The sequence below is a fragment of the Piliocolobus tephrosceles genome, chromosome 16 (assembly GCF_002776525.5).
Source record: "Piliocolobus tephrosceles isolate RC106 chromosome 16, ASM277652v3, whole genome shotgun sequence".
NCBI lineage: Eukaryota > Metazoa > Chordata > Mammalia > Primates > Cercopithecidae > Piliocolobus > Piliocolobus tephrosceles.
In genome coordinates, this window is record NC_045449.1 from 73,496,571 (window position 1) to 73,517,949 (window position 21,379).

Below are 21,379 nucleotides of genomic sequence, written 5' to 3' on the forward strand. Positions count from 1 at the left end.
ACCGCACACCCATTCCACCCAAAATCAACCACCGCACACCCATTCCATCCAAGTGCTCTATGAGATCGGGGAGAAAACAGAAACCTATGTGGGGTGACCCAAGGAGCTCCCCAGCAAAGCGGGATTGAGGTACAGAGCCAAAAACCAGAGGAAGAGTTACCCCAGCATGGCTGGGATGTCCTGGGAGGAGCAGGAGCAGACTTTTCATGCCATCTCCAGAGCAGGCCCAGGCAGTAAGAGGGTGAACAGGACCAGGAATTTGCACAACCCCGGGGACCGACAAGAGAACCTGCAGAACCATGGACCCAGACCTGCAAGCCACCAAGATCTGCGCCGGCCCCAAGCACACCCCAAATGCACCCCATCAGGGGCCTGGCCAGGCCCCTGGACCACGGCCTCGGCTCCTCACTCAGGCCCTGCCTCCCTGGCGGCCCTCTCGAACCCCACCCCATAGCCAGCTCTTGCTTAAACCTAGCAATGCCCTCCAGGCCTGGAATTCTATTATCAGCTTGAACTAAGTCCCGCTGAGAGTGACAGGAAACCAAAATAATGGAAACGGCCACGAGGTAGTGTGTTGTATTCTCCCTGGGAGAATGCAGCCTGGAGCTGAGCTACTACACAGGACGCTGGGGACCAGGCCCGTTCTGCGCACCCCGGCCATCCCCAGGGAGCCCCTCATCAGGCGGCTCAGGGTGGCTTGCCAGCCGGAGGCATCAGATGGAGGAAACATCAAAAAAGAAGAGAAGCAAAGCTAGCTTCTGGAGAATGTACAGGACATTCTCCTTTTGCCCCATTGGCCAAAATGTGGTCACGTGGCCATGCCTTGCTGCAAGGAATGCTGGGAAATGTAGTCTTTCTTCTTAGCAGCCATCTTATCATGGAAAAGGGGGAGAACAGATATTAGGGGACAACTAACCAGCTCTCCCACAGCGGAAAATCCAGACTCCGCCATGGCCTACAGGCTCTTGGTCGACTCCCTCGGGAGCCCGGGTGCCTCCCTTCCTCCATGCCTGGTCCCTCTGCCTGAAGCCTTCCTGCCCTCTCTCCTGGCTCCATGCATCCTGTGGGCCTCCCCCAACGCTGGTGCCAGCAAAGCCCGATCTCCTCTCCTGAAGCCGCCTGCACTCCCCCTGTGCGTGCATGGCAACCTGTGTCCCTGACACACAGGGATTCTTACCCTCCCCAAGGTCTGTGCTCCCCAGGGAGGAGCCGCAACCTCTGGGCGCCCTGAGCCCCAGCCCTGCAGAGGCGGCACCCCACGCGGTGGTTGTAGGCACCGGGCAGTCACTCCATACTGGTTTTCAGCCTTTGGTGCACAGAAGCATGAAGAAGGAAGGTCACAGAGTCCTCCTTCAGAGTGTATTCCACTCCAGGCAGGGGCGGCCGGGGATCCGTACCTGTGGTCCCTGCCCACCTGGGTCAAGAAAGGCTGGCTGGCCTGGGGAGGCTGTGGACAGCATCTGCAGTGTCATCTGAGTGCCACGGCCATCGCTTTGAGACGGCGTCTGCTTGCTGCAGCCAGGCAAAGGTCTTCAGGAAGGCCGGGGCCACTGTCGGCAGGTGTCTGGCTCCAGATTGAAATTGTGACAATATTCCCAGCCACGCCCTTCCGTCTTCCCACCATGCAATCCAGTGCACCACCTCTCAGCAAAACCTCCAGGATCCACCTAAACCCAGCCCCATCCCACAGCCACCACCCTGGTCCCGGCCACCAATAGCTCTTGCTCAGACACAGGCAGTCACCTCTCCAGGGAGCACCCAGTGTTCATTCTGCCCTCATTCTGGTCCAACCTTCACCCACAAATGGAGGGTGCTTTTTTAGCATTAGATCAGTTCATGTCACTCTCTTGCTTAAAACCCACCCCTGGCTTCCACTGCCTGGCATGAGAATCACTGTCACCTACTCCACAGGACCGGCCCTGCCGCCCCTGCCGCCCCTGCCGCCCCTGCCACCTGCCCCATGCCCGCTCCCCTGGCTCATGGTCCCCCAGAGTCACTGACCTCCACCATCCTCTCAGCGAAACCCAACCAGCCACCACTGCATGCCGCCCCACCCACCCCACCAGCCTCTCCATCATGGCTTCCTGCCTTCCTTTCTTTTGGGGAACTATCCTTTTTCCTTCTTTGTTCATTTTATTTTCTGTGTCCCCAACTCAAATGGAGGCACCAGGATCACTGTCTGTCTCATTCACTTCTGTGTCCCCAGAACCTAGAACCATGCCTGGCACACAGATCGTGCTTAATAGGTGCTGAGACAGAGACATACAGAGAAGGAAAGAGGGAGAGAGACAGAGAGAGAGAGAATAAGAGAAAGGGAAGGAGAGATGGCAGCGAGGGAGGGAGGGATAACTGCACGCTGAATCCAGGGGTTCCTCTCCCACCTCTCATGTGCCCATGGTAACAAGGGAGTCCCCCTCTTCGGATCCCTTCTCAAAAAGCCCATCAAACAAGAACGCCCGAGCCCCAGGCCCTTCGGAAATTCCCAAGAAAGAAGCACCCCAAGAAGGAAGGCACGTAGGATGCTGCTCTGGAACCGTCGGGTTTCGGGTCTGCTCACCAAGCTCCAGGAGCCCCTTAACAGGAGCAAGACGAGAAGAAGAGGCACCCAGCCTCGGGTTCCCCCCGGAAAAGGCCATGCTGTGACCCAGGCTTGGTCCTGGCCCTGCCCATGGGAAGCCTGCCCCACAGGCCCTCGCCCCAGGCAGACCTGAGGCCCATGCACCGCTAAAGGCCTGGAGGGGGGTTCCACCCCACCCTCACCTGGGTCCCCTGGGGTCAGGGTGAGCTAGGACAGAGGGACCACCGGTTGCTGCGGGGGAGGGAGAGGGCACGACTTTCCTGGTGGAATGGGCTTCTGCTGTGCTCTGAGCCCTGGGTCACTCTCCCCACTCTGGGGAGGGAGGGGAGGAGCCTGGAGCCCCAAGGGTGCGGCTGGCAATAAAGGCAGATGCTCAAGTTGATGCTACCCCACGCACGTGAGGCTGGAATCAGGGTTGGCACCGACCCGGCTGGGGAGCCCACTCCCGAGGTACGACCCAGGGATGTGCACAGCCACATTCTAAAGACGCACGGGATGAGATCAGCCCGGGTGACCCTGGGACTTTGCCCTCCTCGGCAGGAGCCGGTCCTACGCACCCTGTGTGCCTGTCCGTCTGGAAGGCCCAGCATGAGAGGCCCAGCCATCCTCCTCACTGTGGCTCTGGCCACGCTCCTGGCTCCCGGGGCCGGGGCACCGGTACGAAGTCAGGGCTCCCGGAACAAGCTGCTCCTCGTGTCCTTCGATGGCTTCCGCTGGAACTATGACCAGGACGTGGACACCCCCAACCTGGATGCCATGGCCCGAGACGGGGTGAAGGCACGCTACATGACCCCCCCCTTTGTCACCATGACCAGCCCCTGCCACTTCACCCTGGTCACCGGTGAGTACTGCCCCAGGATGGGGCCTGGGGGTGGGAGGGCCTGAGAAACCAGGTGGCATAGAGCCCTGTCGTACAGGATAAAGCCCAGACCTCCCCTGTCCATGCACAGGACACAGCCAAGGGGACCATTAGGAATCCTCACCGTTGGCAGCAACAGATCCAGGACAAAGAAAAATGACCAGGGGGGTCCTTAAAGCGGTGGCCGCAGCCAGGGCAGCAACCCCAGAAGGCTTCAGGAGGAGGGTAGCGTGGCGGGCTCCCTGATGACTCCCACGGCTCCCCTCCCCTGCCTGCCCCCCCAGCTGGCTGTGTCAGCCTCTCCCTCTCCCTTCCATCTTTTCCATTTCCCACCCAACACCTCCCTGACAGATCTGCCCAGGCAGATCTATGTAGACAATACATAGATAGGTTTTTAAAAAGCCAAATATGGGGCCAGATGCAGTGGCCCACACCTGTAATCCCAGCACTTTGAGAGGCTGAGGCAGGCAGATCACTGGAGGTTGGGAGTTCGAGACCAGCCTGGCCAACATGGCAAAACCCCATCTCTACTAAAAATACAAACATTAGCCAGGCATGGTGGCACATGCTTGTAATCCCAGCTACTCAGGAGGCTAAGGCAGGAGAATTGCATGAACCCAGGAGGTGGAGGTTGCAGTGAGCTGAGATCGCACCACTGAACTCCAGCCTGGGTGACAAAGCAAGACTGCATCTCAAAAAAAAAAAAAAAAAAAAAAAAGAGGAGGCTGAGACAGGAGGATTGCTGGAGTCCAGGAGGTAGAGGTTGCAGTGAGCTGTGATCACGCCACTGCACTCCAGCCTCGGTGACAGAGCACGACCCTGTGTCAAAAAAATAAACAATATTAAAATAATAAAAGTCAAGTACCGCATAAAAGGTGTTAGAGAGTTGAAAAGCAAACACTCCTGGCCCTCCCTATGGGCTTGCCCACCTCCCAAACCTGGGTCATCCTCCAAAGCCCCTGTGTGGGTGTCCCAGAGCACCTGCAACAAAGAACTGCAGACTGGTTTAAACCCACAAAAACGGATCCGCATGCTTCCGGAGGCCGGAAGGCCAAAACCGGGGCGTTGCAGGGCTGCACCTGCCCCGAAGGCTCTAGCAGAAGAGGCTCCCTCCTCACCTCTTCTGGCTCCCGGGGCCTCCGCAATCCTTGGCATTCCTGGGCTGGTGGTAGCATCACTCCGACCTCTCCCTACGCCTTCCCAGGGTCTCTCCCCTGTGTGTGTCTCTATTCAAACTTTCCTCTTCTCACAAGGACACCAGTCGCTGAATTTAGGGTCCACACTTCTCCAGTATACATCCCCTTCCCCTAGCTAATCACACTGCAAAGACCCTATTTCCAAATAAGGACACATTCTAAGGTTCCAAGTGAGCATGAACGTGGTGGGACAGCATTCACCCCAACACAGGCAGCTGATCCCCACACCAGCCTTTCTGCAACCTCAGCCCCTTCTAACCGCAAACAGAGGTGTGCGGTTCTCCCGTCCGTGCGCCACCTCTTTCTCTGTATCGCGGATCAGGATGGAGGGACCTTCTCCACTTCATCTCTCCATTTGCACCTTTTGGGCTTAGTAGCATGTGCACGTGTTTCCTGTAAAAAAATAAATTCAAAAAATCTCCTGGAGCTCCATGTGGTTCACTGAAATTCCTGCCTAGGATCTCATCTGATGGCTGGGCCGTCATTTATTTAAAGAGTTCCCTCCTGATGGCCATGGAGGTCACCCGCAATCTTTTTTTTTCTTTTTGAGACGGAGTCTTGCTCTGTCACCCGGGCTGGAGTGCAGTGGCCGGATCTCAGCTCACCGCAAGCTCCGCCTCCCGGGTTTATGCCATTCTCCCGCCTCCGCCTCCCGAGTAGCTGGGACTACAGGCGCCTGCCACCTCGTCCGGCTAGTTTTTTTGTATTTTTTTGTGGAGACGGGGTTTCACCATGTTAGCCAGGATGGTCTTGATCTCCTGACCTCGTGATCCTCCGGTCTCGGCCTCCCAAAGTGCTGGGATTACAGGCTTGAGCCACCACGCCCAGCAAATCCGCAATCTTTTGCTAAAGCAAACAAGTCTGCCACCAGGATCCCTGCACGTGCATTCGTGCCTATGTGCCTGTCCAGCTGCAGGACAAACTGAAAGTGGAAGTGCAATTGGTACAATAGCTCAAAGAACACGTGTCTATTTGTCTCGGACATGACCTCGAACCTCGGCTCCCACGGGGGAAGTGCAGGAAGAAGTGTGCTCCTCCCAGCCCTGCCCCAGGCCCACTCCCCACCCAGCACACAGGGAAACCGAGGCTGCTTTGACTTCGCCTCTTCCAGCCCTGGGTCCGGCCTTCGCTGTGACCCGGTCCATCCTGCCACCGTCTGTGCCTCTTCCTCCCTCAGGCAAATATATCGAGAACCACGGGGTGGTTCACAACATGTACTACAACACCACCAGCAAGGTGAAGCTGCCCTACCACACCACGCTGGGCATCCAGAGGTGGTGGGACAACGGCAGCGTGCCTATCTGGATCACGGCCCAGAGGCAGGTAATGTCACCCCCACCCATAATGACATTGCGGAGCATGGGGGCACCTAGGCCCAGGCGAGGCTTGGAACCATGTGAGATCCATGGCAGGTCCCTTCCCCACTCCAGGGTCTCGGGACTCCTGGCCTACCCTGGCACAGAAGAGTGTGAAGTAGGGCCCCAGAATGGGCAGGTGGTGGGTGCTGGTGAGGACTAAGCAGTGAGCTATGTCCGGCTCGGCCCATGGACACAGCCCTGCCCGGTCCTCCCTGGGGGGCCCTGGGAGCAAGAGGGATTGCTCTGTCCCCCTAGTCGGAGGGAGAACTGCACCCTTGGGCCCTGCAGCATTGGGGGTGAGGGTCAGACAGGGAAGATCACTGTGACTCAACAAGAAAGCATTTAACAATTACACGACTTTCTCCCTTTCCCACATCCCTGTCACAGCTGAACAGCTAAATTCTAAAGGGTCAAAGATAAAATGAGAGGTGGGGTACAGTATTGACCCAGGACCGTCCCCCACCCAGTTTGCAATGCTCTGGGGTCTTCCTGGCCCAGAGGCGAGGCTTCCAGTAAACAAAGTCAGTGGAGGTTTCCAAGATGAGGCTGGAATAAATGGCAGAGCCCATGCCCACCCCAGAGCCAAGGTATCCACTCTAGCCGGAGTTCCCTCGCTCCGGAAGGATCCAGAGACACACTCAGGGCTCTTTCCACAGGCTTGCAAGCAGGAAGCCAAGGTAGAGACCCTGGCATCTCAAGGGGCTTGATCCAATGAAAGAATATCCGGGGGGAGTGGATGGGCAGGTGGGGTGGACAGAGGGCTGGGGAGACAGACAAATTCTAAATAAAGCAGCAGTCGAGTTACGGGCAGACAGGCAGCCAGGCAGAAGGCTGGAGGGGCAGGTGGACGGGACACAGGTGGACAGACAGACTCATGCCCGGACCAGAGCCCAGCAGGGCAGGCCAGACTTCGGTTCAGAAGGAGATGCTTTCTGGGCAGTGCAGCCTCGAGGTAGGCATCACAGCCCAGTGATGAGGCAGACACTGCGTATCTAAGAACATTTTTACACTGATGTCTCGTTTAGTGCTCAAGTCCAGGGGGCACCTGTCGTTGCCTCTATAAAATCAGGTTTTACCCCCCATAGAACATGAGATCAGGGATGTTTTAGAAATTAAAGGCCCTGTAGCTGCAGCTAGGAGCAGGGATGGGTGGGTGGAACAGAGAAGTAGGCAGGTGGGGGACAACTGTGTCCACAGGCACGGGATGAGGGGCGCCCACTGAGGAGTCCTGTCCTTCCCGCGGCCTTGTCTGGCAGGGTCTGAGGACTGGCTCCTTCTTCTACCCGGGCGGGAACGTCACCTACCAAGGGGTGGCTGTGACGCGGAGCCGGAAGGAAGGCATCGCGCACAACTACAAAAATGAGACGGAGTGGAGAGCGAACATCGACACGGTGATGGCGTGGTTCACAGAGGAGGACCTGGATCTGGTCACACTCTACTTCGGGGAGCCAGACTCCACGGGCCACAAGTACGGCCCCGAGTCCCCGGAGAGGAGGGAGATGGTGCAGCAGGTGGATCGGACCGTGGGCTACCTGCGGGAGAGCATTGCTCACAACCACCTCACAGACCACCTCAACCTGATCATCACATCCGACCATGGCATGACGACTGTGAACAAGCAGGCTGACGACCTGGTCGAATTCCACAAGTTCCCCAACTTCACCTTCCAGGACATCAAGTTTGAGCTCCTGGACTACGGACCAAACGGGATGCTGCTCCCTAAAGAAGGGAGGCTGGAGAAGGTGTACAATGCGCTCAAGGATGCCCACCCCAAGCTCCATGTCTACAAGAAGAAGGAGTTCCCCGAGGCCTTCCATTACGCCAACAACCCCAGGGTCACACCCCTGCTGATGTACAGCGACCTTGGCTACGTCATCCACGGGGTGAGTTGCCTGCTGGAGGCACCACCTCTGGGGGCTCCCTCCCTGGGTTCTGGGTCTCCTTTTTTTGTTTGTTTGGGTTTTTTTTTTTTTGTTTTGTTTTGTTTTGAAATAGGGTCTTGCTCTGTTGCCCAGGCTGGAGTGCAGTGGCAGGATCTCAGCTCACTGCAGCCTTAAACTCCCAGGCTCAAGTAATCCTTCCACCTCAGCCTCCTGAGTAGCTAAGACCACAGGTGCATGCCACCATGCCTGGCTAATTTTTGTGTGTGTTTTGTTTTGTTTCGTTTGAGACAGAGTTTCACTCTTGTCGTCCAGGCTGGAGGGCAGTGGTACGACCTCAGCTCACTGCAACCTCCACCTCCCGGGTTCAAGCGATTCTCCTGCCTCAGCCCCCTGAGTAGCTGGGATTACAGGCACCTGCCACCATGCCTAATTTTTTGTGTTTTTAGTAGAGACAGGGATTCACCATGTTGGCCAGGCTGGTCTCAAACTCCTGGCCTCAGGTGATCCACCCACCTCAGCCTCCCAAAGTTCTGGGATTACAGGTGTGAGCCACCACACCCGGCTGATTTTTGTATTTTTGTAGAGACAGGGTTTTGCGTATTGCCCAGGCTGGTCTCAAACTCCTGAGCTGAAGCGATCCTCCTGCCTTGGCCTCCCAAAGTGCTGAAATGACAGGGGTGAGCCACCGCGTCTGGCCTCTCCTTCCATGTCTATAGAGGCACTCCCTATTTCTAGCTGGCCCCCAGTTTGAGGAGCGTCAGCACTGAAGGGACACACCCTTCGCGATGCAGTAGTGTGTGTGTGCACATCTGTGTGTGCCCCCCACATTCGGGCACCAGGCAGTGGGAGTGTGTGTGCACATATGTACCCGTCATGTCCGAGCACTGTGTGATAGGCGTGTGTGTGTGACCTGCGTGTCCGTCATGTCCGAGCACCGTGTGGTAGGCGTGTGTGTGTGACCTGCGTGTCCGTCATGTCCGAGCACCGTGTGGTAGGCGTGTGTGTGTGACCTGCGTGTCCAGGGTAAAGTGTAGAAGTCCAGCCCCAAGGGTGACGGGGAAGAAGCAGGAAAGAGTCAGGAGCCCAACCTCCCCTCAGCAGACGGCACAAGTGTGCTGAGCCAGAAGCAAAGCACAGATTAGGGAGCAGACATCCCCGGAAAGGAAGTGACCGACGGGAGCCAGCGTTCAACACCACCCAGGAGGCAGGGCCCGCAGCCTGGAGCTGCTCGCTCCACTCCCATTTACTCAGGGTCTGGTCTCTGTTCATTTAACTGGACCTTCCCTGAAGTTCACTCTTTAGGGTGACTGATCTCCAGACGCTGAGAATTCAGGGAAACTGAGTCTTGGAACCCCTCCAGCCCCCGTGTTGGTGCTCCTCTTCCTAAGAGGGCGTTCGTAGCGTGGAGAGGGTAGGTGGAGAGGGTGTCTTGCTCCCAGCAAGGACCCAGGACCCTTCACCGCTCCCCGGCAGAGAATTAATGTCCAGTTCAACAACGGGGAGCACGGCTTTGACAACAAAGACATGGACATGAAGACCATCTTCCGTGCTGTGGGCCCCAGCTTCAAGGCGGGCCTGGAGGTGGAGCCCTTTGAGAGCGTCCACGTGTACGAGCTCATGTGCCAGCTGCTGGGCATTGTGCCCGAGGCCAACGATGGGCACCCGGCCACCCTGCTGCCTATGCTGCACAAAGGTGAGGGCAGGGTGCCCCAAATCCCGGCCTGCTCGGGTGTGCACAGGTGTGCACACGTGGGTGCCTGCATGCCTGTGACCAGGATACGCCTCGAACCCCGACTGGGGCTGCCTCCCCTGGCTTTGGGGAACACCAGAATCCCTCAACACATGACCTCTCGGGAGCACCTCATGCATCTCGGGCGGCACAAGAGGGCGAGCGGGAGGACTCGGCAGCCTTGCTCAAGAAGGGGACGGAGGGAGCAAGGGTGGCCCAGGCGGGCCTGCTGTGCAAAGCCCACCTCCTGGCTGCTGGATCCCCACTCCCCACTCCCCACTCCCCACCACGGCAACCTGAGGGCCTCCTTTCTGGAATCTTCCTGTATCAGCCTCCCACACACACACACCTCCCCACCTGAACCTGACCCATCCTAGGGACAAAGGTCACCTGGAAACTGACAAGGTGGCGACCCTGGTGGGGGCCTGGCTGGAGAGGGGTGGGCCCTCCTGAGCAGGGCTGTGAAGGGCCGTGGTGGACAAGGGCCATGGGACCAAGGCGGCGGTGAAAGAGGAAGTGGGGGGCTCGTGGGGACCACCAGAGGACCCCGAGTCTACTGTGGAGGAGCTGGGGTGAGGAGCCATCCCTCTCCCCCACGGGGCCTCTGGCTTTCCTTAGATGCTGCTCTCCTGCTCAACGGAAGATCTGCTCTCCTGCCCAGCAGCGGGCCTCTCGTTGTGATGGGACTGCTGGGGACCATGATTCTTCTGTCTGAGGTCGCATGACGCCCCATGGCTCAAGGTCAGAGACCCAGAAGGCAGAGGCGGGAGGGTGGCCCCACGCTCCCTGACCCTCCACCCTGACGTCCGGCTATAGTCCTAGGCAGCCAGAACGGAGCTGCCAGGCCCCGCCCAGTGGGTGACTCCCACTAACCTGGGTGCCACAGAGAGGCGACCGATCACCCCTGGATCCCGAGGCCGACCCTTCCAGCCTCTCTGTTCTGGGCTTGGAGGAGATCTTTCCAGAGCAGACCACCCAGACCAGTGGCCAGAATTCCCACCCTCCCCCAAAAGCCAGAACTCCCTCAGCCTCTGGCCAGAGCTCTGCCTCCCCTCCTTTTTGCCATCTCTGGGCTCCACTGGGATAGCTCGGAAACCGTCGTGTGGGGTGCGTTTGGGAGGACAGCTCCGGGGCTTGTTTCTGGAACTCTCCGGGAGCCTCCAAGGACACGCGTGGGGTGTGTTTGGGAGGACAGCTCCAGGGCTATATTCCTGGAACTCTCTGGAAGCCCACCTCCGAGGACACGCGTGGGGTGCGTTTGGGAGGACAGCTCCGGGGCTGTGTTTCTGGAACTCTCTGGAAGCCTCTGAGGACAGTGCTCCCTTGTCTGTCTGTGCAGCCACAGCCTCCTAGGCCAAGCAGAAGAAAGTCATTCATTCATCCCAAAAATATGTAACGGGAGCCAGCTCCATGCCAGGCTCTGGTGGGCTCAGGTTATGCAGCGAACAAGACAGTCCAGGCCCTAGAGTCTGGAACCTGTCATTTAAAGGCACAAGAAAGCAGAGGATGCAAAAGCAAATGAATCCATGGGCAGAGTGCTCAGATGCTGGTGATGGCGGAGAAGAGACAGCCACAGGCAGCGACGCGGCAGGCACTACCTTTTCATTTGCCCGGCGTGGAACGGCCTCTCTGAGAAGGTGGATTTAGGGAGAGACCAGAGTGACAAGAAGCCAGACATGCCAGGCTCTGGGAAAGAGATTCCAGGCAGGGGCAAGAGCCAGGGACAGGCCCCACGGTGGGACAGGTTCGGCGCGTTTTGGATGAGACAGAAGGCCAGTGTGCTTGAAGGCTGGCACAGAGCGAGGCTCTAACAGGAGCCAAGGCAGGAGGTTGCTGGATACACAGCGGGGAGCCCCAAGCTGAGGTCACACAGGGTCTGAGGTTGACGATTAAACGAGTGGGTCTCACTGCTGGGCCAGGGACAGAAACGGGAGCAGGAAGTGGCCAGTTTGGAGGTTGCTGCAGGGCCCAGCAGGACATTCCAGTGGCAGGGGTGGAGAAGCTGCAATGTGCACAGATTCCAAATACCTTTAAGAGGCACGACAGTTGAGGTTTGTGGACAGATTATGTGGGAGGGTGAAGAAAGTAGAAAAATGAAGGATGGGTCCGATGCTTGGGTCTTGAGCCACTTGCTGACATGTTAAAATGCTGGGGACAGGAGTCGGGGAGGCTGAGACTTGTTTCGGCCGTGATCAGTCTCAACACTGGTGATGCGGCCATGTGCAGCTGTCCCTGGGCACAGGTTGTGCAGATGAGTCCATACCCAGGGATGCAGTTTAGTCTGGCAGTTTAAATTTGAGCCTTGTCAACACAAGCTATGGGACTCAATGAAAGCCCCCAGCCAGAAGGAGTGGACTGAGAAGAGATGGTGACCACACCACTCACTGAGAAGGCGGGGCTGGTGAGACAGGAAAAGCCAAGAGCTTTTCATGAATCAAGAGGGGAATGAGGCCGGGCAAAGTGGTTTCCACCTGGAATCCCAGTACTGCCGGAGGCCGAGGCAGGAGGATCGCTTGAGCCCAGGAGTTCAAGACCAGCCTGGGCAATATAGTTAGACCCTGTCTGTGTAGGAAATTTTTTTTTAATTAGCTAGGCATGGTGCTGCGTGCCTGTAATCCCAGCTACTTGGGGGGAGACTGAGGTGGGAGGATCGCTGGAGCCTGGGAGGTGGAGGCTGCAGTGAGCCTTGTTTCGCCACTGCACTCCAGCATGGGCAAGAGTGAGACCCTGTCTCTACAAAAATAAATAAATGAAAGAGAAAGGAGCAGGTTTAGGGTTTAGAGAAGTAGGAATGTGGAGATGTATGTGGTGGAGAGGACCATGCATGCCAAATGTCACATCCAGAAGGGGAACAAAGGACCGTTCAGCCCAAACCTCTTCTGCAGATGAAGATGCTGGAGCCCAGAGGCGCTAGCTGACTGGTCCAAGGGTGCCAAAGAGCGGCCGGTGGTGCGTCAATGCCAGTTTTAAGGTCCTGGTCCCGAGTACTTTCAGCCACAAAGCCTGCCTCTCTGTGCTCAGGGGCTTGGGTCCTTGAAGCAAGTCTTCCAGCACTAGGCAGGGACATGATAAGGTTTCCATGGCGCCGGAGTCCACAACCATTTGTTCTCCACATTAACCAAGAGAGGGACTCAGAAAACGTCATTATTCAGACTCACACACAAGGAAATTGAAGCATGGAACATCGAAGACCACGTGACTCTGCACATTCTCACAGGGCTTTTCCCCAGAGGGGCAGCCACAGTGGTGTCCCAGCAAACCGGCTCTCCAGATCCCCCTCAAAAAGCCCTGATGTTGGCCCGTACCCATTTCTGCGGCATCAATACTCCACCGTGGCCCATTTTGAGCTACCAAAGTGAGGTCACTGAACACAAAGTAGGGAAGAAGGCTGCAGAATCATCTTTCGCAAGCAGCATCTGCTGGGCTGAGCAGGTGGCTAAGAGCTGGGGGTCCGAAGTTTTCATCACAGCCTGGTAAATTCCATTTGGAACTAGGCTGTTTTCTGTGGCCAGCTTCTTTTATTTTACACAGATTCTCACTGTGTGGCCCAGGATGGGGTGCAGTGATGCAATCACGGCTCACTGCAGCCTCGACCTCCTGGGCTCAAGCAATCCTCCCACCTCAGCCTCCTGAGTAGCTGAGACTACAGGTGTGCACCACCGTGCCCAACTAACTTTTAAATTTTTAATTCTTTTTTTAAAAAGCAAGCTATGTTGCCCAGGCTGGTCTCGAACTCCTGGTCTCAAGCGATCCTCCGGCCTTGGCCTCCCAAAGAGCTGGGATTACAGGCATGAGCCACTGGGTCCAGTTCCTGGGCCCGTTTCTTTTCTTTAAAGGTAGTGTTGAAAGTACATGTGGCCAGTTAAAGGCACATTGTGGAACGGACGCAGTCCTTGCCCTGACTTTACAGAGTCCTCCTTCTCCAGCCAGAAAAGCAGACAGAAGACTAGGGGAAGCTCTTCCGCCTCCTGGGATCCGCATACTGCCAGCCAGGCCTGGGACAGTGCTCACCCCCCGCCTCCCAGCCCTGGGAGAAGGGTCTGAAGCCTCACATCATCACGCCACCCCCATGTCCACACCTGCCGCGCACCTGTGCCCTCCCAGGAATCCCCACACAGGCCCTTCTCTGCGCAGTCTTGCAGCGCTGCCCGCTTCCACTGCCTGCCGCCCCACCGCCCCCGCAAGCCCCCCAGCCTGTTTCCCACGATCCCTCCCTCCCAGTCCAACTGCACCTCTGCTTCACCTGTCCCATCAGACCTGCCCTCAGCCTGCCCCATCCTCTCCTCCCAGGCCAACGCGTGCTGCTTGCTCTTCCAGGAAACCTCGGGGAGCTGACCGCAGGCCCCTAGCCGGCTGTCTCGCTGTGATGCTCTGCTGGTGGCTGACGGACCCTGCCTCCCCAGCTTATCCCAGGCCAGAGGCTGCATGCCACTGTCCCCGGCAGCACCAGCCCCTGCTTGGCTGTTATGGTGCTGGTAATAAGCCCCGCAGCCCAGGTTCAGGGCCCCCGGCGCGCCGGTCCCATAACCGGTCCCCCGCCCCTGCCCCTGCCCCTCCCACTCGGGCCCCGCCTCCTGCAAACCCCGCTCCCGAAGCGGTGCTGCCGTCTGCGGCCACGCGGGGGCGCGCGGGAGCTCTGCGGGCGCGGGGACCTGCAGACCCGGCCTCGGTCACCTGGGAGGGGCCCGCCCTGCACAAAGCACCTATGGGAATAAAGGCCAAGCCGCGACAGTCAGCAAAGGGGAGCCTTTTCCCTAAAGCCTGCTGGTTTCCCGACGGTCCCACCATTGGCCCCAGCGCGGGATAAATTTCTAACTCCTTGCCAGGCTTCACAAGCCCCAGGGACCCCTCCATTCTCGTTAGGGGTGGGCCCTGGTTGGACGGCTGGCCAGTCCTGGAAAAGGGGTGAGTTTCCTAAAAGGAAGGGGGGAAGGCATGAGGAGGCTTTTTTGAACGACAACGGAAGCAGCATCTGTGAGCCACAGTGCTCAGCAAGAAATCACGTTAAACAAGGCAGAAACATCGCAAAGAAAGTCGCGCGGATTGGCTCTGACACGGGACCGGGATGGCCATGGCCAGGAGCCAAGAGACCCTTCGGTTAAGAGCACAGGCTTTGGAGTCAGATCAACTCATGTTCCAGCCCTGGCCCCCCACCAAATGCTGTGGCATTGGCCAAGCAGTTGACCCTCCTCAGCCTCAGCTTCCTCATCTGAAAAAGTGGGATAATGAGGACCATGCCCACCTCCCTGGGGTACCTGAGAGTGAGGCGGGCACATTGTGGGGAGGTTGGCACAGAGGCTGGCCCCAAGCAGGTGCTCAAGAATGGCAGCCCCTGGGAGGGTTAAAATCCTGCCCTGGGAGGTGCTGGGTTTGTCAGTGCCACTCTGCAGGGTAAATGAGCTGGGACACTGGGAGACACAGGCTTTAAAGTCTGAGTTTGTCGGATCTGCCCATTTCCCTGCCTCCAAAGCCCATGGCCCCCAGCCCCCGCCCCCACCCGGGGTCTCCTGCCTCTGCCTGTGGCTTCAGCTCCATGGAGTCTCCAGGGCCCATCCCAGCCTGCTCGCCACAGAAGCCTGACCGGCTGCCTGGGGCTGAAGGCTGAAGAACCTGGACTTTGGTCTGGCCTGTGGGGCCCCTGGCCCACAATCCAATTGCTCTTTCTGGAAGGACTGCCCCGGTCCCTATGCCAGTGCCTGCAGCCACACCCCATGACACCCAGGCCAGCCACCCACCTGCACAAGCTCTGGCTCTGTGGCTGGGCTGGGGTCAGAGGCGGGGACCCTCCCTGGATGGGCCCAATTCCAGTCTCAGCCGGCCTGAGCCTGCCCCCCAGGCCAGAGGAGACCAGGTAGAGTCCACATCCACGTCCTCGGAGCGGTGAGCACTCACAGGTGCCAGCATTGCCACCGCCCGGTCTCCAAGAGAAGCCCTGCTTTCCTCTGAGCCCCCCGACCAGCACCACCACGTTTGCTCAGCCCTGTTCGTCGGCGTGGCAGGGGTTGGGCCAACAGGAGCTGTGAGAATTGCTTCACCCACAGAAGAAGAAAAGAAACAGAGAGGAGAGAGAGGAAAATAACCAAGTCTGTCTCACATTCAGTATTCCATTACTCCAGATGTCTGGTGTCACAAAGGCACCGACAGTCCTGGTGGCTGGCCGAGCACTCGCTGAGGGAGCTTCGGGGGTCAGGAGCGGGGGGGCTGAGGCCTGGCTGCATGCACCGGGGGGCTGATTTTTCTATCCGTGCAGCCCTGGGTGTCAAATGTCGGCGGTGCCGCCCTGAGCAGCAGTCCCAGTTCAAATCCAGCTCCCCCTCTCCAACACCTGCTCTGTGGCCCTGGGCAAGTTGCTAACCTCTCTGGACCCGTCCTCCTCTGTAAATCCAGGACCAGTGGCAGGACCTGTCCCATAGGGTGGTCTCAGTGGTAACATGAGTTAATATTCACAAACAGCTGTGAATAGGGCCCGGTACATAGAAGGCCTGGGTATTAGGAAGAGACAGGGCGGCAATTACCTTGTATCAAATCGCGAGAAAGTCCCACCTCCAAGCCTTCTTGCTTCTCTAGCAGAACGTTTCTGGTCCATGAACCCCACCCCTAACAGGTGTCTTCTGTGACATGCAGAGAGGCACCAGGCTCAGAGCTCTGGCAGCCAAGCAACAGCATAGATGGACGGTTGCCACAGCTTGATTTGCCTTGTATTTATTTCTATAATCACCTTCCATTTTTCGTTAGTGCTACTTATTTTTCATTGACATCTGTTTTTTCTTTTTCCTTTTTAAAATTAACTTAAGCGATTTTTTTTTTTTTTTTTTTTTTTTTTTTTTTTGAGACCGTTTCACTCTTGTTACCCAGGCTGGAGTGCAAAGGCACAATCTCGGCTTGCTGCAACCTCTGCCTCCAGGTTCAAGCAATTCTCCTGCCTCAGCCTCCCGAGTAGCTGGGATTACAGGCGTGTCATGTGCCGCTACGCCAGGCTAATGTTTGTATTTTTAATAGAGACAGGGTTTCACCATGTTGTCCAGGCTTGTCTCAAACTCCTGACCTCAGCTGATCCGCCCCGCCCACCCTGGCCTCCCAAAGTGTTGGGATTACAGGCATAAGCCACCACGCCAGCCTAACTTAAGGGATCTCTTGATGTTCCTTAAAAAAAGTCTTTTTTTCTTTTTTTTTTTTTTTTTTTGAGACAGAGTCTCACTCTGTCACTCAGACTGAAGTGCAGCAGCGCGATCTCAGCTCACTGCAATCTCCACTTTCCAGGCTTAGGTGATCCTCCTGCCTTAGCCTCCCAAGTAGCTAGGACTACAGGTGCCTGCCACCTGTGATTCTCAGCATGCCCGGCTAATATTTGTATTTTTAGTAGAGATTGGGTTTCACACTGGTCACCAAATCCTGACCTCAAGTGATCCACCCACTTTGGCCTCCCAAAGGGCTGGGATTACAGGCAGTGAGCTACTGTACCCAGCCAAAAGCGTCTTTTAAAAATTAAATTAGCCGGGCACAATGGCACATGCCTGTAATTCCAGCACTGTGAGAGGCAGAGGCAGGAGGATTGCATGAGCCCAGGAGTTCGAGACCAGCCTGGGCAATATAGTGAGACCTCATCTCTACAAAGTTTTAAAATCGCCGGGCGCGGTGGCTCAAGCCTGTAATCCCAGCACTTTGGGAGGCCGAGACAGGCGGATCACGAGGTCAGGAGATCGAGACCATCCTGGCTAACACGGTGAAACCCTGTCTCTACTAAAAATACAAAAAAACTAGCCGGGCGAGGTGGCGGGCGCCTGTAGTCCCAGCTACTCCGGAGGCTGAGGCAGGAGAATGGCGGAAACCCGGGAGGCGGAGCTTGCAGTGAGCTGAGATCCGGCCACTGCACTCCAGCCCCGGCGGCAGGGCAAGACTCCGTCTCAAAAAAAAAAAAAAAAAGTTTTAAAATCAGCCAAGTGTGGTGGTACATGCCTGTAGCCCCAGCTACTCAGGAGGCTGAGGTGGGAGGACCGCTTAAGCACTGGAGGTTGCAGTCAGCCGAGATTGTACCACTGTACTCCAGCCTGGGCAACAGAGCAAGACACTATCTCAAGAAAAAAAATCATATTAAGTAACAAAAGATGAGTCGATTTAAAGAGAAATGTTGACTAAGTAATAATTAAGGTGGCTGGGAAACATGACAAATTACATACAAGAGGTTGGCCAACAGCAAACCTGCTAGGGGTCATCAAGCTCTGGCCTGCCTCCTCTGCCCACTAACCATGTGGCCAGCCCAAGAAGCTTCTGGAGGGTAGCACTGGCCTCCCATGGGCAGCATCCAAAGATTCCCCCCAGTCTTCCCTGCCAAATGCACGGGGTTTCCCAGGTGCCCTGCACACTTCCTGGCTATCGGATGACCAAGTCAGGACTGCTCAACACCAACCTTGCAACTGACTGTGTGAAGCTCATTTTAGCATCGGCCCAACTGAAACAGACTTGGAAGAAAACCACAGGTGACACAAAGCCATGCACTGCATACTGGAGTCACTTGGAGCTGACTGGGGACGAGTCACACAGATACATCATCCACACAAACCTGTCAACCCAGATCCTTCTCTGAATTTAGCCAGTCCAGGTGCTAGCAGTAACAAACACAACATCCGGGTACTGACTGGGGTGGTTCTTGCAAGGCAGGTCACACCACTGGGACACAGAACACCAGCTTGGGGACAGGCGTGGTGGCTCACTCCTGCAATCTCAGCACTTTGGAAGGCCAAGGCAGGTGGATCACCAGAGGTCAGGAGTTCAAGACCAGCCTGGCCAACATGATGAAAGGTAGATCACCAGAGGTCAGGAGTTCGAGACCAGCCTGGCCAACATGGTGAAACTTTGTCTCTATTAAAAATACAAAGATTAGCTGGGTATGGTGGTGAGCACCTGTAATCCCAGCTACTCGGGAGGCTACAGCAGGAGAATTACTTGAACCCGGGAGGCAGAGGTTGCAGCGAGCCAAGATCGCGCCACTGCACTCCAGCCTGGGTGACAAGAGCGAAACTCTGTCTCAAAAAATAAAAAGAAACAAAACAGAAGAGAAGAGAGAAGAGAAAGAAAAGAAAAGAAAAGAAAAGAAAAGAAAAGAAAAGAAAAGAAAGTCAGCTTGGTTAGGAGGTCCCTCCCCAGTAGAGTCAGCTCTGTATACTGTCACCAGGAGGCGGCGCTCTTGGGCCCCTCAACACTCCTGGAAGCCTTCCTCACTTCCTCACTTCCTCAGGCACCTTTTGAAGCAGTGAGAATTGAGAACTCCCTTCTGTTCCTCCAGCTCCTCCTTCTCCTCCTCCTCCTCCTCCTTCTTCTCTGAAAAAGCTCCAGTCAAGCTCAGACGCAGCCTTGAGATAGTGGTCAAGGATAATTGCTTGCTGAAGTCCTAGATGGACCCCCAAGTGGTAGGAGAGGAGAACTGAAACCCTCAGGGCCAGGTTTTTAGGGGCGGGGGGGATCCCCTGAGGGAAGGGATCAGTAGTCCCATCCCTAGCACAAAGACCACCCTGGATCAGTGGTTTCCAAATCTGAACAAGCCTCAGAATCGCCTTGAGATCTGGCGCAGGGCGGGCCACGCGCATCCACTCCCACACTCCTGAACCTGCAGGTCTGGGGTGGGCCTGAGAGTCTGCATTTCTGACCAGAGCCCGGGTGATTTCGCTGCTGCTGGCCTGGACCCCACACTCCAGAATCGCTGCACCTGATAAAGGTTATGGATAAATGAATGCATGAGGGAGTGAAAGCTGGTCTCGCCCATCCTCCTCAGGTTAAACAGATGAAAAGGCAGCACCACTCCTGGGCCAGGCACTGGGCAGAGGAGGTAGCGGAGCACAGGCGCCTCCAGGCTCCATCCCAATGGGGCCTGGCCAGCCCCTTCCCAGAGAGGGGCTGCTTGCTTATGCAAACAAGCTCTTTCTTTCCAGAGTGCAGGGAGCACAGGCCCAGATTGTCTCCTCTGCACTGACGTCCAGCCTCTGTCAAAGGCAGGGACTTCCTTGGTTCACTATCAGCCTTTCCTTGTGTCCCGGGTCGGAACAGGAGCACCTGTAGGTTCATGTAACCGACAAGTCTGCTCGCGATGCCGTCCTGGACTCCTTAAGGCCTGGGCTCCCCATCTTTGGAATGGGCGCGTTCATCTCCCACAAGCCGATCCTAAGGGCGAATAACCACGCCTGCAGCTTCCGACCTAGGAGCTGCAAACACCCGGCGCGGGGCCTCTCAAGGGAAAGAAACAGCAAGAATTATTCTGTCCCCAGCTCCAGGCCTGCAGAGGACCCGAGTGAGGTCCCCGGGTTCCCCAGGCAAGCAGCAGGTACCGCGTCCCGACCCCTGCCTGCCCCGGCGCCCCACGAGGAGAGATGTCAAGGCGAGGGAGGATTCCCCGGGGTGCTTGCCGGGGCAGCCCAGTTCCTCCGCGGGCTTCTTTGGGACGAGCAGCCTCCCCTCCCCCACGCCCGCCGTCCGAGGTGCGCAGGGCCCCCTCCCCACCGCAGCGGCGCGCGGGCTGCAGGAGCATCTGTTGCCATGGTGACGCGCGGCGCTGCGCTCCTCGGATCCCGCGCCACAGCCGCCACCACCACAGTCCAAGAAGCCGAGAGCTGGGGCTCAGGCGGGACCGGGACACAGACACCCCGCACATGCTCCACACACACACCACATCTGCGACGGGCATCCACGCACGCTACACACCGGCACACTTACAGGCACACTGATGCGCTTGCCACCCCATCCCCCCACCCGTAGACACAAAACACACACGCACACACTGCACACACCTGGCACCGTGTGCACCACCTCATGCCACAACCAGCCACACCCCCCACAAGCGCCCGAACACCCTTCACCCACACCGCACACGCTGCAGCCCTGTACACGCTACATGACGCATGCACCCCACACACCCACTCGGGACCCCGACGCGGGCGGACAAGCGATGGGAACAGGCCCTCGGGGTGGGCCGTAGCGGGTAGGGCGGGCGGCGGGGGTCGCACCCGGGTCGGCGCACGCGCAGCAGGCTAGTGCCGCCCCCTCCCCCTCGCCAGCCGCCACATCTTTGCCCTCTCTGAGGCCGGGCCCTGCGGGGCACCCTGGCGGCCCGACGGCCTCTGGGAGCGCCGTGGGCTCCAGCCCCGCACCCTGCGACGGAACGGTCAGCGCAGACCCCCGGGCCCTCCGCCCCTCGCCCGGCCTTGCGCGCCCCCCGCCTCAGGGAGCGACTGGGTACGGTACCCCAGGGCGCGGCGCAGCCAACGCGCAACCCGCCCAGGTCAGGGGTGCCCGCGCCTGGGCCGCCGGGGGTGCAGTCCCGCAAGGGCGCGCGAGGCACTGGGCCTCGGGACCCCCACCCCCAGGATGGCTCCGCCCCGAGCCCGGACCGCGCCCTGGAAGAGGTCGCCCTGCCATCCCGTGGAGCTGGAGGAGGGATGGGGCACCCCTGGGGCGGGTCAGGGACCCGGGCCACTCGCGCACCCGCGGAGCCGGGAAAGCAATCCCCGAAGGCCCCAGTCTCTCCCGGCGACTGGAGAACCCAATCAGGCTGTTTTCGGCTTTGGTTTTGGTGACAGATCACTGTGTGCTTTTGGCTTCAATGTCTGAAGAGGTTCAAACAGTGGAGAGACATAACCCTAAGAGAACTGTCCATCACCACGGATCAATTTACATAAATGAGTTTTCTCACGGTCCAAGCCCATAAAAATAAAAACAGGTTTGGAATTGATTCTGGGCTCTGTCCCAGACAATAAATAATATTTACCCAGTGACACCTGAACCACTG

At 57.5% G+C, this 21,379-nt stretch overlaps 1 protein-coding gene across 1 annotated transcript; it reads left to right on the forward strand.

Annotated features, from left to right (window-relative positions):
- The first annotated feature begins 2,947 nt into the window (after positions 1 to 2,947).
- ENPP7 (ectonucleotide pyrophosphatase/phosphodiesterase 7) lies at positions 2,948 to 14,340 on the forward strand. The gene is made up of 6 exons (XM_023211529.1): positions 2,948 to 3,419; positions 5,811 to 5,956; positions 7,248 to 7,874; positions 9,348 to 9,567; positions 10,222 to 10,344; positions 13,921 to 14,340. The coding sequence occupies exons 1-5, from the start codon at positions 2,948 to 2,950 to the stop codon at positions 10,326 to 10,328; spliced, it is 1,572 nt and encodes a 523-aa protein (XP_023067297.1). The 3' UTR covers positions 10,329 to 10,344; positions 13,921 to 14,340.
- Positions 14,341 to 21,379: the final 7,039 nt, after the last annotated feature.

What these genes read in the sequence shown, in the direction of transcription:
- ENPP7 (XM_023211529.1), top strand. Translation starts at nt 2,948, where the DNA reads ATGCTCAAGTTGATGCTACCCCACGCACGTGAGGCTGGAATCAGGGTT. An exon ending in GGATCACGGCCCAGAGGCAG is followed by an intron (nt 5,957 to 7,247) that starts GTAATGTCACCC and finishes CTTGTCTGGCAG; the next exon opens with GGTCTGAGGACTGGCTCCTT. An exon ending in TTGGCTACGTCATCCACGGG is followed by an intron (nt 7,875 to 9,347) that starts GTGAGTTGCCTG and finishes GCTCCCCGGCAG; the next exon opens with AGAATTAATGTCCAGTTCAA.